The 15053-nt window shown below is 38.3% G+C and overlaps 1 protein-coding gene across 2 annotated transcripts in view; it reads left to right on the plus strand.

The window, feature by feature from the left end:
• col14a1a (collagen, type XIV, alpha 1a) overlaps positions 1 to 15053 on the plus strand; it is a 153100-nt gene that overhangs the window by 95533 nt on the left and 42514 nt on the right. For both annotated transcript variants that reach the window (XM_087847997.1, XM_087847996.1), the window contains exons 33-34: positions 1048 to 1157; positions 11669 to 11827. In XM_087847997.1, coding sequence (XP_087704123.1) covers positions 1048 to 1157; positions 11669 to 11827 — 269 coding nt within the window. The remainder of the gene's footprint in view (positions 1 to 1047; positions 1158 to 11668; positions 11828 to 15053) is intronic.

The raw sequence follows: 15053 nt of genomic DNA on the forward strand, positions 1-15053 counted from the left end.
GTGTGTGACAAATTCTTCTACAATGATGTGAGGGATGAAAAAGTCATACAGAAAATGATTCATTCAAGTTATTGCTGCTAAAAGTGGCTCTACAAGCTATTGAATCATTGGATGTACTTAGTCTGTCACACACTCTTCCTGCTTTTTGCCTTATTTTTTGCTAAATAAATAATGACATATACAAGAATGTCATATTTCTGTTTATCTGAGGTTGCAGTCATCTGATTTAAAGAGCTGATAAGGACCAGATTTGTCATTTTGTCCTGATACATAAAACCTGACAGACTATATACTTTCTTTTTACAGTGACTGTTCTTGCTTTTTTTCATAAATACCTGTATTATTTAACTCTTTCTGAATGGTACTGATTATATGTATGAAAAGGGGTCATGGCCTTAAATTTACAGCTGTGGATCAGCCACAGCTTGAGTACGATATAAAGTCAGTTTTAGTTAAAACAGATGGGATGATGATGATAATGGTGGCTGAAGACTTACCATGGTGCAGTGACTGTATAGTAAGTGTTTGTGTCATACTGTGATAGGCCATATCACAGAAAACAGTGCACACTCAGTAAGCTCACCCCTAGGGTGAACTTTTAGAAGTGTTTTGGACATCACTGACTTGGATAAGACTTGATCTGCTGCCATTTCCATATCAGTGTATGAGATCCCATGTGAGATCCAAGGTGTAGCTGGAGGATGTTAAAAAATCATTTAGTTTTCTCTGCTTTCCCAATTGAGCCCGATACAGCAAGAAGGCAACAAAATTGCATTTTAGTTTGGGCTTGAGTTACTTTTGAGTGAGTGACATTTATTTGCTTACATCTTGAGTCTTTAGTGTGAATACAACAGTGTATGTGTTATTCAAAAAGCTGTTAGTCCAGACACTTGAAATATGCAGTTTGATTTTGTTTGTTTCTGATTGAATTTCTTTTTTTAGGGGATGCATGTTTGTAATACTTAGTCATGTGCTCAATTCACATTTGCACTGAATGGGACAATTATCTATCCTCCCAACCTCACTACCACCACTTTCCTCCCACAGACTCTGGAAAGACATTGACGTTCTTTAACCATGACTACAAAGGAGACTTCCAGACCGCTACCTTTGAAGAGGCAGCAATCAAAAAAGTTTTCCATGGCAGCTTCCACAAGGTTAGTGTTTTTTGCAACTCTACGCTGAAAATAACTTTACGTAGCTGGATTCAAAACGTAGGCGTCAAAACAGACAAAGTATTTTTGCATTGTGGCTAACATGCTGATGTCAAGCAGGTATGATGTTCACAAAAACTGCCATACTGCTCCGTTTTTCACTTTCATTTCTGTGTTTGCGCGTGCGTGGTGTGAGAGCCTGCGGTGACACCATCACGACGGCCAACAAGATTTCAAACAGGTTGGATTTTCTTACGACCAAACGATTGATGATCGGGAGCTGGTCATGAGGTGTTAATTGCTTCTCGTTACCCTATGTATACTACACGATGCACGACACACGATGAAGGCGAAACTCGGGCCGATCACCAAAACAGTCGCACGACTGAAGAATCGGCTCAAAATGGGCCAAAAATCGCACAGTGTATGCCCAGCATTAGGGCCTTGAAGGTTCTAATCTAGATAACATATTAGAGCCTAACGATGAGATTTAATGACCAACACTTGTTGGTCATTAAATGTTGTATCTAATTACTTATTGTATCATTCTAATTTCACCACAATTACATAACTAATTTATCACCACAAAAATTTTATGCAGTGGTCCCACGTTTATCGTGGTGGTTACATTCTAAAAATAACCCGCGATAGGTGAAATCTGCGAAATAGCCAACTTTATTTTTTACAATTATTATAGATGTTTTAAGGCTGTAAAACTCCTCACTCACTGAAATTGTGTATTTTGTTTGAGTGTTGTTGTTTTTTTAATTCTTTATTTCTAAGATATTAATTCATGAAGGTGATTACAGGCATGAATCAACATAATTTACAAGGGAAAAACAAAGCAAAACGAAAGAGAAAGAAAAAAGAGAAAAGAGAAAAGGAAAAAAAAAAAAAAGAAAGAAAGAAAGAAAAAAGGAAAAAACAGTTGGGAGTGACCAGTTAGCTAGTTAGCTGTTTGAGTGTTTTTTATATTTTTTAATATTTACATGCTTATATTTTCAGAATTGTAAAACCTTATTGTGGATGTAAGAGCCAAATTATGTGGATATTTTGCATCCAACTCATTGTGTAACATTTTATTTGATGGTATTTGATGGTTTGGGCCCCAGGAAGACTAGCAACCACTGTTGTGGAAGCTAATGGGGTTCCTTATAAATAAACAAATAAACAAATAAACTACACACTTTATACACTTTTCTCAGACAGGCATGAACATTTTCACACTTTTCTATCATGTTTAAACACTCTCAAAGTTCTACCCTAACCTATAATGAAACCAAAGGCACCCGGGTTGCCTGTGACGATGCAAAAGTTTCGTCGACATTGTTGTGTTTGTTGGGGAGAAAACTTACAAACATGCAGCACTTCAGAGTCACACTGCTAGTGATTGAAGATTTATGTAGATTTGACAAGCTGAACACATTCTGACTGTACAGGAGACGCGGCACGAGATTGATTGACAATGGTTTACAGCCAATCAGCACGCAGAACACAGTGCGCTGTAAAAAATAAAACGAGCAAAATTGCATTAAAAAATCCGCGAAACAGCGAGGCCGTGAAAGGTGAACCAAGGGAGCTCTGTGTTATGATATGTGATTATAGCATGATGATATTATGTTGCCTGATGATTACATTAAAAAAGACTAAAATGTAAATCATACAATAGAGCAACGAGTGACCATTGAAGGTTATCTATAAAAATGTCCTAATTACTATACTTAATCACATTCTCTCAAAGTAGGACTACTTCCTGCTTGATTTATGACCTCAGTAAACCATTTCCTGTTGAGTTTATTTTTCCAAATAAATGACTTTGTCTTATTTTAACATTACCCATTTTCTAAATTATGATCCCATTTATAACAAACTTAGCAATAAGTATCTGCTTCAGGGTGAGCGTGGGTTGCAAAGTGGCTTTCACACGTATATCATCTGTGTGCATGCTAAAGCAGCTTCAGTATAACAGAAAATTATTAACTGAGTCATCAAACGATGTGGTCGGACTATAAGATTAACTGATCTGCTGGGATTGCAGCTGCTAATGCCATGCTAACGCAATATTTGGCTTAACATATTTGCTGTACCCATACAGTGATAAACTCTGTTCAGAACTTTTAGGTGGTAGTTTTTCACATAAATGTTGAGGTTTGCTGCCTTGAAACTCTGGAGAGCAGATTGGGACAGAGAGAGGAGGAAATGTGGTGGTAAGCTGCCGTAGAGAGCCAAAAACATATGAAAGCTGTATTGTATTTTTGGTGTTTTTGAAGCTGTGGCTCCTGTTGGGTGGTTTTCCAGAGGCTCCTGGGCTGAAATTTTTCTCTCGATCTGTCAGCACTGCTGCGGAGAGTGTTTAAAAATGTGATGATAGCCCCCTTTCCTATTCCCTATCTCCCTCCCACTCTCCACTGCTTTTCTTGCACCGATTGTTTTGTTTTTTTTAAAACCAGTGGAGAGTGCAAAGTGGGAGTAAAACTGCAGATTTTAACAACCTTTAAGTAATTTCTATGGTCTCCTGTGATAAGGTTATTGTGGACTTTTGTCATTATTTTTGATATGATTTTAAAAAAACAAGGATAATCTTATTTTAAACAGTCTCTTTAATCAGTGCAACACAAGTGACTTTTTTTTTAGAGTGTAATCCCTTTAAAAAAGTAGATTTTATGAGTACACCATTAGAACAAGGTCTGTAGTTGTTTATGCAGTCATACCTATTCCCTGGAGAAACCGTATTATTTATCCCACCCAAAAGATTTTCTTCCAAAGGCATTTCATATTTACCTCGATGACTGGGATTACGTCTGAGCATTTTTATGTAAATTATGTTGTATCTAATTACTCTGACTGAGTGAAAATAGCAGATTCTGATGGCTTTCCTCCAACAGAAGACAATTTTGTGCTCACTTGAGAGGAAAGAGCATTTTGAAAAAAAAAAAAATACTGATGCAAATGCCCCCGCTGAATAAATAATGACATTGATTTAGCCTCAGCAGGCCCAGGAAATGACTAATTCACATTGCAAAACAACATTAGCCGAGATAAACGAAATAATGATAATCAGTCCTTTTGTCGTTACATGCACGTTCTTCTTTGAGTGCCGATCATTTCAGGAGCTCTTTTAATTCAACCAGTCGGATTTAGATTTTGCTTTATTTATTTTTTTAAAGACTAGTAGATGTTTGTTTGACAAATGAATAGAACTCCAAGAAAAGTTTCTATAAACATTATTTTGCCTGGAATTTCTGTGGATTTCTGCTGAAAACAAGCCAACAGCAGCCCACTAACTGTCTCTACCTCAGTTCTCAAATGTCATGGAGTAGCTGTCCATCATTCTCTCTGCCTTTTGTCTTCTCTGTTGTTTCTCGCCTTCCTCCCGGAGAACATGACAATTTTCAGAGAGGGAACAGATGCAGAGGACTGCCTGACCAGAGGAAGTCTCCCTCTCCATTTAGACAGGATGACAAGTGAATAAGAGGAGTGTGTGTCTGTGTGTGCATGTTTGTGGGTCCTTTATAAAGGGATTACCATATGAAGACGCCTCATGTGAAAGCAGGAATACTCAGCGGGATCTGGCACTGATGGAAGCACACACACAAACATACACTCAGCATGTTTGTGTGTTTTTTCTCTCTCTGTACACAGAGGGAACAAAAACAGGTAAAGGAAGAGAAAGGAGAGCAGAGAAAGAAATTGATATGATGAGTTTTAACACTTAGACACACAGAGAGAAGAGGTGAAAGTTATCCGCAATACACAACTCATTTTGCTCCAAAACTGTGCGGACACTATTTCTGTGATCCAAATGATTGAATGCCCCACATTAAAAAGTTACAAGCAGCACATAAAGCTGTGGTTGTGTGCGCTGTAAAAAAACGACACTAAGGAAATTTCCACCTGTACGTTTGTTACTTTCTACAGCTATCCACCGCATCTCACTAAGTTTAAAGAAGCACTTTTAATTTGTTTATTGATTGTTATTATTATTATTTTAAATCCATATTCATGAATGTTGGTAGGTCCCCGCCTTTGACTAAACACTTTAGAACATAAACTATTTGGTCTAGAAAGTGAAAAGAGTCCCTGTAGGAAGTAAGACGTTTTTATTGTCCAGTGTAAAAAGCAAAGGATTTTCACCTTGGAGAGAGTTTGAACCATAAGTGCATCAGTGTTTAATGAACTGTTGTGTGGAGGACACATTTATGGGCAGAAGTGCAGGATTCTTGAGACAGGAATAAACTTTAAACAAGCTTTAACGCTTCTGGTTCCAGAAAACCAAAAAGAAAGCCCAAAATCTGAATGGTGACAGGGTACCAGTCCAAAGACTACAAACATACTCAGAAAATTTAGGGAAAGCAGAGCAAGGAAACGAACAACAATGTGGAAAATAAAACATAAGACAGGGGGAGACTCAGGAAATGGATACATACAGGTGGGGAACACAGCTGAAACTAATCAAGGATGAAGGTACAAGGAGGACAAAATCAAATTAATGCATGGACTCAACATATGGGTAATGACCAGAGATGGGCAGTAACCCTTTACAAGTAACGTCCAACATCCAGGGACCATTCTTGTCTTGTGGGAGAGGTTTAGGGGGCAGTTTTGTTTGTTTAGATTTATTTTGTTTCTGCTTTCCTAGATTTTTCTATATTTATCTGACACATAAACCCAATCCAATACTAGTGATGTTAGTCTTGCTATAGAAGACTATAGAAAATACACAAGGTTCATAATGTACATCCATGTCATACTGTTCTCTTACATTTCCTGTTGTTCTCTGCAGTGACTGTTCAAATAAAGGCATCATTTTAAATTTGTTTTTTAAAAAAATGTTTATTTTACTAGAGCTAGAGTAAAAATGCTCAAATCTGCTCTAGCTTCTCATTATGTACACTGATCTTTTTCATAAAGACAGGAATAATAAGACTTGTTTGTTTTTCAGCGACTCTAATTGTCAAACCAGACCCAGTTACAGGCCAAATAATTGTTTACATCAACAAAACAAGTTGAGCATTTAATACTGTACTATAGGATTGGGCTTCTAGTCAATTCTACTTGTGTCTAGCTTAATAATCAGTGTATAGTCAGCTTACAGCATACAGTATAAGCTAGACAACTTTTTTTTTCTCTTGCAACTACATAAAAAACACATGCAAGAGCAACAGTTTCTTCATGTGTAATCAGGCATCCTCCCCTCCCCCTTCTTCAAAAATAAATCTGCTTCTACGGTGTGAAGATCTCTGTGTTAAAACCACAAAACCAGATACAAATTGAACTTAAGAATCCAACTTTATTCATGTTAAAGCGATAATTCAAATTTAGTAAACAAAACACTTTATTTATCAGGCACAGAGAGCACCAGATGAGACATAGACAAACATCAGAAAATCAACAACGCAAAAACGTCAATGCTATCTAAAATGACCATTCGCAAATTTATCCGGATCATAGCCAGGCTGTGTAGAGCTGTAGTCATCAGTGCAGAGGTTAAACAATAAAGGCGATAAGACATAAGTTAGCCAACACCCTCTATGTCCAGTCTGTAATAAATCAATAATGCATGAAATGAATCCAGGTGAAATCTCAGAGCCATGCAGAGAGGTTTGAAGTTAAAAAGGGGCACGTAGAACCAGGCTGAATAATAACAACCCACATTCTTCAAGAATCGAATATGGAATCGTATCATACTATATCACTGTCATTAGGTGTTGACAATGCAACGCAAACGTAGCTGTAGCATGTTTTTCTTGATGGGTACAGTGTTGCTGTTGAGGGGTTACTGCTGCTCCTGCTGCTGATAGTGCTGGAGGGCAGGGCTGTAGACATTTAAAGTCCATAGGAGAGATGGTCTCTGATTAAACAAGTGTTATGAGACAATAATAAAATCCAAAGATTGGTGACAGCACATGGAACCATAAAGCAACAAATTTAAAAAAAACTGTGGGAAATGCTCTGCCTGTGAGTCACTCTTTGCCTCTTCCTCCTTCCATCTCCTCATCTCATCTATCTCCACTTCCTGTCCATCAGAGAACAAGGCACAATTTGCTGTTGCATTAATCTATTATTTAATTTTCCACACTTAACAACACCTAATCCATAATAAAGTAATGATAGAAAAATGTTTTAGAACCAAAACAATTGTGTTTATTATTGTTTTTATACTTGAGCATCTCTGCAATGCAACAACTGGTACATGTGTTAAAGTTTCCGGTGCTCTTTGTAATCCAGCTGCTGAAGGATCCACTGCTTTTATCAGCCTCACACAGCTCATTCTGTCACTGTTTCCTGCTCCTGTCCTTACAGGGCATGTCTGGACAATCTTATATCATGAGGAATAATCTAAAAAAAAAATCTATACACATAAAACACACACATGCACATACACATACAGTGACATTTTAGACTTTCTCCAGAATACTGTGTATACTATGGCCACAAGTTTTCATCATGTTGCTGATCCAGAATCCTTCCCTTATTATTTATTCCTAGTACTATAATAATAAAATAATAAGAATAAAAAATAAAGGAATAAATATAAAATAATGTATTTGTGAGGATTTTGTTTCACTATCCACTCTGTGCAGGCAGAAAGCTTATTAAATATTTAAACTGTAGAGATACAATAATTCTGCTGCTGTAAAATCAGTATTTTGTCATATTTGAAATATTAATCTAATATATCTATTTCTTAATGTAACTTCTTTAAAACAGTGTGTTTTTTAAATATCATAATTATAATTATGTGGATATGCATATTAGATAGTTTTTAATGAAATATAAGCCCTCTAGAAAGGCGGAGAAAAGCCCGGTAACTTACTTTAAAAGTAAATATGTTCCCTAAAAGGTGGACAGAGCTACAGATCCATGACACCCTTACCCAGTTAGCTAGCAGCTAATGACACCACTACTTGTGCAGTTAATAAAAGGACAGGTAATGTTTTATCGCGCTGTTGCACACACAGCACGCTCATTTGTTTCAATTCGTCAGTTGCCACAAGACAACTTAACAACATGTACGTAAAAACCTAATACTCCTGTGTGCTATAGACTATGGTGTGAGCTATACTCCCTATTTACTGGTTTCCCAATGAATTTGTGTTTCCCCCACAGCTCCGCACCGCTCCGGGTGGCAAAAAATCCGGGTGCTCGTTCCCAGCTCGTAACCAGCACGCTCTGCCGTCAAGGGCGAGCATCGGTTAATGGTAGTCATGTGCAAGCCAGATCCTTTTATTTAGCAAAATTGTGATTTGTAGTTAAATGTTACTGTTGCGGGGTGCAGGCAGGACTCCACACGCACACACACATAAAAGGGCAGGTGCCCAAGCCCATCCCCCCCCCCCCCCCCAGCACGTGCCTGGTGCAGCTGCATAGTTGAATCCCAAAGATAATAATGTCTACATATTTTACTTTATTTTGACATTCATATAGAGCCATTATAATAGTGATAGCTCTGTGTTATGTTTTTGTTTTTGTTTTTCTGATATCAAAGTACTTTTGAGTTCAATTTGTGAGACTCCTTATCAACCAAGTCATAACGTAGCGCTGACAGTCACACAGTCACAAATGTATTTATTTATTTAACCTGAAAAATAAAGCAAAACAACTTAAAGTGAAATAAACTGTCTGTTGACAGGAGATACAAACAAATGAGGTACTTTATATTACACATGCAGCTGATGTTTAAGACAGCAGAAAACAGCAGCGTGTGTGTGTGAAGGAGAACGAGAGGGAGACACCAACAGAGTAATTTATCATGTTATGGCAGCAGTATTGGCTGTGAGCGGCTCCAGCCAGCCATCTGACCTGCAAGGTACAGCTCAATGCAAAAAGCATTATGCTAGTTATATGTCTTAAATTCCATACTTGGTTATTGTTGCCATGGCTTTATTTTCTTATTCAGCACTGATAAGTTATAATTGTTGTTAGGTCTCTTGTTAGGTGTATGCGTGTGTCTTGAATGGACAAATACAAACACAAAGGACTCTCGTAATGTTGAAGGTAGTTTTAAAGTCACTCATTTCTCATCTTTTTAATTCTGTGTGTAGTCTTTACTGGGTCCTTCTCTATGGGATGCCACAAGGCCAGTGACAATGGGTGGTCTTTGCTGGTATATTAGAGCAGCGGTCCCCAACCCCCGGGCCTCAGACCAGTACCGGTCCGTGAGTCATTTGGTACCGGGCCGCGAGAGTTGAGGCTCAGGTGTGAAATGTATAGTTTTCAGGGTTTTTATCGGTTTTCAGCGTTATTTTGTTATCGTTTTTATCGTTAACTGGGTCTTTTCACGTGTGTTATGAATAAATCTTCTTTTTTTCGGTACCGGTACTAGTTTTATTTTGTTGTATTTATCCGCGACACCTTAAAGGCCAGTCCGTGAAAATATTGTCAGGCGCAAAAAAGGTTGGAGACCGCTGTATTAGAGGATGTAGTTTACCTAACTATGATGTGAGATCAAGCGCAGCCCTTCAAGATGAATCTCTAAATAAAGACCTCCAGCATTGGCCCTTCATACTGCACCAAAGTAATCAACTAAGACATGACAGAAAAGTTCCTGCATGTTCTAATAAAATGATATTTTCTGTCAATTATAATTACAGGACAGTCTGACCATTGAGCTACTTTCTTTAATTTTACACTTTTATTTCTTTCAATTTAAGTCCAAAGAGCTGCACTGACAGATTTATTTCATTTACCACAGCAGAGATGTATTATTTAAATTGCACTTCTTTTTCTTACAATAAGATATGTTAAATGTGTAGTTAAACATTTTTACACTGACAGAAAATAGAGTTTCACAAGTCCGGTCCAAGTCTTAGGGTATAGATACTGGAAGATACTGGCAGCAATTTGGCAACCTGGGACGATGAAATGTTAGTGAATTCAGTGGCTTTAGACACTGATTCATCCATTTGCTTAATTGCTTATCCATTTCAGGGTTGTGGGGGTTCGAGCCTATCCCAGCTGTCACAGGACAAGAGCAGCTAAGTAATTGGTGATGAGTGCATTATACGTGGAGAGGGGCTTTATTTTAGTTCAGAGATTGTTTTTTAATGAGTCATCAAACAATGAGGAAAGCAATAAAAGAAATTTAATATCAATCTAAAAACCTGTCAGCTAGTCTGCTGATTTAAGCCTCAGGGGATACTGGATAGACAGAGGATAGCAGGGGCAAGACTTTTTGTTGCATCCACCATTCATGGGTACAAAACCATATATAATCAAAAAAGATATTAAAAATGCTAAATCAGCACTACAAGGTAGCCGATTGTTTCAAGATTGTTATTCCACAAATGTGTTCCCTAACCAAATGCTTTTTAAATGTGCTTGGTCAAAAGTGCTCAGGCTGCAAGCAAACTATAAAAAGAAACTCTTAAATAGTTAAAAACACATTTGTCTGTTTATCATGAGTGCAAAATACAGTGAATGACAAGTAAACAGCGAATATCTGCTTCCTGCAACTGTCAACCCGATTATTCCGATTTCACGGAATCCACTGTTAAGAAGGGAAGAGTGTATCAGTCTTTAGCCTGAAAATCAGTCATTGCTTTAGGAAATCCAGCCACCCAGAAGGTGAGTGACTGACATCTTTTCTGCACACACAAACACACACTGGCCTTCATTCATTCCCTAAACACCAATGTTAACTTGAACTGAAACCACTAAATGCCACAGAATGTCGGCAAAATGTCTGCACCTTAGAGGATTTCATCATCTTTTATATCATAAAAGTGTAGCACTCGCACACTCACACACCCTTCATGCCCAGTGAAGTGTGCAGAACAGGGGATGAGAACAGAAAGTCGTTCTACAGTAAAGCGGGCGCGTACGCGTCAGCTGATGAATGGTCTCTGACACTTGAATATGAACTTTGTCAAACTCCACATTAGCTGTAGCTTGTTTGTGTGGCTTTGTGCATGCATTTAGACACACGGACACATGCATTTGTAGTCCCGTGGCTTAAAACCGGCTTAAGTAATGTGAAAGAGCAAAGTAGTTCACGTAATTGTGAATAATGCGGACACTAATAGTCTAGTTTATTCCTGTCCTTCAGCATGATGCTGCCCTCTTTGCTCATTAACTGTGTGACCAGTTGAATTTCACGGTTCATGGCTCTGGCAGTGGTTTCCTCTAAAGAGGCAGTTTTAGCTCACAGGCATCCGGCCCTCAGCTCAGACAGGGTAATTTAAGTGCATGGATGCTTTTAGACCGGTTTTATTAGAAAATACATACACAAAAGAACTCATTGTGACTGATTAGTAAGTAAAAAGATGCGCTCTTCTGGAACATTCACACTCAAGGGAGTCAGATGTTTTATACTCTGGCTGATCATCACCTGTGACAGTGCTGCACTTAAAATCAGCACCTCCATTTGACGTCTGTGTAGCTATTTGTGTGTTTGGGCAGCCCTGCAAAATGGTAAACTCTATGTAGTGCTCCGTATAGTGTGGTGTGAGTGATTTCAGGCACACACCGCCTAAGCATTTCTAATGCAACCAATTATCTTTTTGCCCATTCAGCTCCATGTAACCATCAGCAAGACGTCTGTGAAGGTGGTGCTGGATTGCTCAGTGGTCGGGGAGAAATACATTAATGCAGCTGGTAACATCACCACCGATGGAATGGAGGTCCTCGGAAGGATGGTTCGATCCAGAGGTAGACAAGACAGCTCCGCTCCGGTTAGTATGAATACTTGTTTGGATCAATGTAAAAAGGAAGCATTGACTACAGCGTGTATTAACAAATGCAGATGTAGGTTTTGTTTCAAGACAGCAGCCGATAGGATGACTTGAAAAATGAACAGGCAAAGGTAAAGTTGCTTCTTGCTAGAGTTATTTTATAATCTGTTTCAAATTACCAGAAATGACCAGGCACCTGAGAGAGTGTGCATGTGTGTGTGCATAATTATGGCCTGTTAAGTGGCAGCCATAAATATTCACAACCATTTCATTAAGTCACTCAGTAGGAGTTCATTTTATTTATTGCAAGTGGAAATGCACAAAGTGCTTTATATATTCTGTGTTAGCTGTTCTCTACCCATTAAATAGCACAGCCACTCAAAAAAAAAAGAGCTTTTGGCAGACACAGTGAGGGATGAAGGTATGATAACCTGGGCGTTTGGAAATACTTATTTCCAAACGCCCAGTAGTAAATGTATACTCCTGAGCTTTTCCAAAGAAAAATATTAGCTGATAAATGCTCTTTAATTATATTTTCTCTACCTAACAGATTGTTTTCCACTGCCAGTGAAGAAAATGGCTATTTATTTAAAAAATGTCTACTGGGTTGCTAACAGTATTTGCAAAAAACAATTCTATGTTTTACAAGTGGCAACAAATTGAACTGGAAACAATCGTAAACATGTTCGTGTTCGTAATTAACTTTGTGTTTAGTTGATTTAAAGGAGTACAAGTGTAACAGAATAAAATCGTACACTCACTGGGTGCTTCATTAGTTACACCTTGTTAGCAACCGTTTCAACCCCGATTTGTCATCAGAGTTGCCTTAATTCTTTTTGGTACAGATTCAACAAGGCGCTGGAAATATTCCTCACAAATACTGGTCCATGTTTACGTGACAGCTTCACAAAGTGATTTCAGATATGTCAGCCGCACATCCGTGATGTGAATGATGTAGTGACTGTGGAGGCCAGCCGAGTATTACTAGGTAGGCTGTGGTCATGTAAATGATGCCCTGTTTGTACTAAAGGGCCCAAAGTGTGTCAAAAAATATCCCTTAGAAATTGAGACTCATCTGACCAGCTAATGTTTTTCCAATATTCCCATTTTAGTGAACTAGTGATAACTGTAGCCTCAGTTTCCTGTTCTTAGCTGACAAGAGTGACGTGTGGTGCGGTCTTCTGCTGCTGTCCCCCATCTGACATGCAGATTTGACTTGCTTTACCTTCAGAGCTTTACCAATTTAAGCTCTTCCTTAAACTGGTTGTAACAAGGGGTTATTCAAGTTATTGTTGCCTTCCTATCAGCTTAAAGTAGTCCAGCTGTTCTCCTCTAACCTCTGGCGTCATCGAGGTACTTTTTACTCGGATACACACTCACTGAATGTCTTTTTTTCTATTTTGGACCATTCTGTGTAAACCTTAGGGATGGTTATGCTGGAACATACTAAATCATGAGCTTGCAAAATACTCAGACCAGCCTGTCTGGCACCAACAACCATGCTGATAGGTTTGTAGCTTAAACCTATTCGCTGGAACGTTGAAGACAATGTAATTACACAGCAAAGCAAGACACGAGTAGGCAAAGTTCTTCATGTTTCTCGTGCACGGGAGAGAACCGGACAAGCGCCGTTCCTTCGCTTGACCCCAGTTGCTCTCGTCCGCTCCCCCGTAACACTGCTCTTTTATTGAGGTTACATGAATATACAGAGGTTCATTAACATATGACGTATACATACAAACAAAGAATACCTTGCCTGTGCGTTGTGTAAGCATGTGTGTGTGTGTGTTGGGGTCAGAGTGTGACCCCATAAGGACTTCCCTAAACCTGCTGGTCTGGAAGTCCAGCAGTTCATCTAAACAAAAGGCACTTAGACTAAAACAGATATAGATATGTTTATCCTACCATAAAACAATAAGACAAGGTACGACCTCTCCCATGCTCCCAGAGTGCTCTGGAATGCAAAGTTTGCAGACTATTAAGGATCAAACCTCTACCAATCTAAAACTAATTATAAAACTCTAAGCATATATAAGTAGATATTTCTAAGCATAAATGACAATCAACAATACGAAACCTGACACATTTTTTTCCCCCATTCAAATGCACCACTTGAACTTCAGCAGGTCATCTTAACCATATCTACATCCCTAAATGCATGGAGTTACTGCCATGCATTTGATTAGATATTTGCTTTAACGAGCACTTGAACAGGTGGACCTAATAAAGGCTCTGGTGAGGGTATAATAAGACATATAGCGTTTGTCAGTGAGCTCAAATTCTGAAATGAAAATGGGTCAAACCCCCAAACAATTCACAGCAAGTCCATATCTTTTGGTCTTAACATTAGTTCCAGCTTTACTGTAAGACCACAGGCTCTTAAATTCCAAGACCCCCTGCGGTGCTGCAATAGAAGCACTACATATATAATTACAAGCTGTGCCACATCAGCAGCAGGGGAGCGCTCCAGTCTTTAGGAATGAAAAACCTCTGAGCCAAGTTTTTACTTACTGTCATACATTTTCCCAATAAATTGAACTGCATATGGTTTTATTTATCATCTGATGATATTATGTAAATAAGGGTGTTGGGTATCTTTTAAATTAAATGTAATTTAACTGATTTTTGTTTAATGACCTTGAGACTTTTAGCAGCGGATCTGAAAACAAATGTGCATCCCATCATTATAATTGACAAAGTAAATCTGATGATTATAGGAATAATGCAACAGTGTAAAGAAATACAGTTTTCTACTATATTCAGCATGAACTCTGTTTCCTAGATGAAACTGCTTTATTTATTTATTTTTAATATTAAGAGGGAGTTTCCGAAAATAGGTTGTCTCTGATTGTATATGCATTGCACTGGAAACAGTGTTGACTAAGTTAGAGGTATTGGGAATGTCAACACTGCTTTTCTAATAAAATAAACAGTGTACGGGAGCAGAGCCCCTCTTAAGTTTTGATGCTAAAATTTCGAAATGAATCAGACATAAGCCAGTGACATAATTTATAGCCAGGCCAAGACTAGCGGAGCATTGAGAACATCCAGTTTGTTTATTAAAGCAATCAGCTAGACTCCATATATCTGTCCTCCAGCACATTTCAGCTTGTTATTAAAGTTCATAAGCAGCCAAGCTGTCTGTCTTCTTATCAACGCAGAAACACAGCATTACAAAAAATCCTGGGTAATATTCAGTTTCTAATGCAACTTTTCTTTTAATTCA

Source organism: Neolamprologus brichardi, chromosome 11, assembly GCF_056152115.1.
Source record: "Neolamprologus brichardi isolate AB-2024 chromosome 11, ASM5615211v1, whole genome shotgun sequence".
Taxonomy (NCBI): domain Eukaryota; kingdom Metazoa; phylum Chordata; class Actinopteri; order Cichliformes; family Cichlidae; genus Neolamprologus; species Neolamprologus brichardi.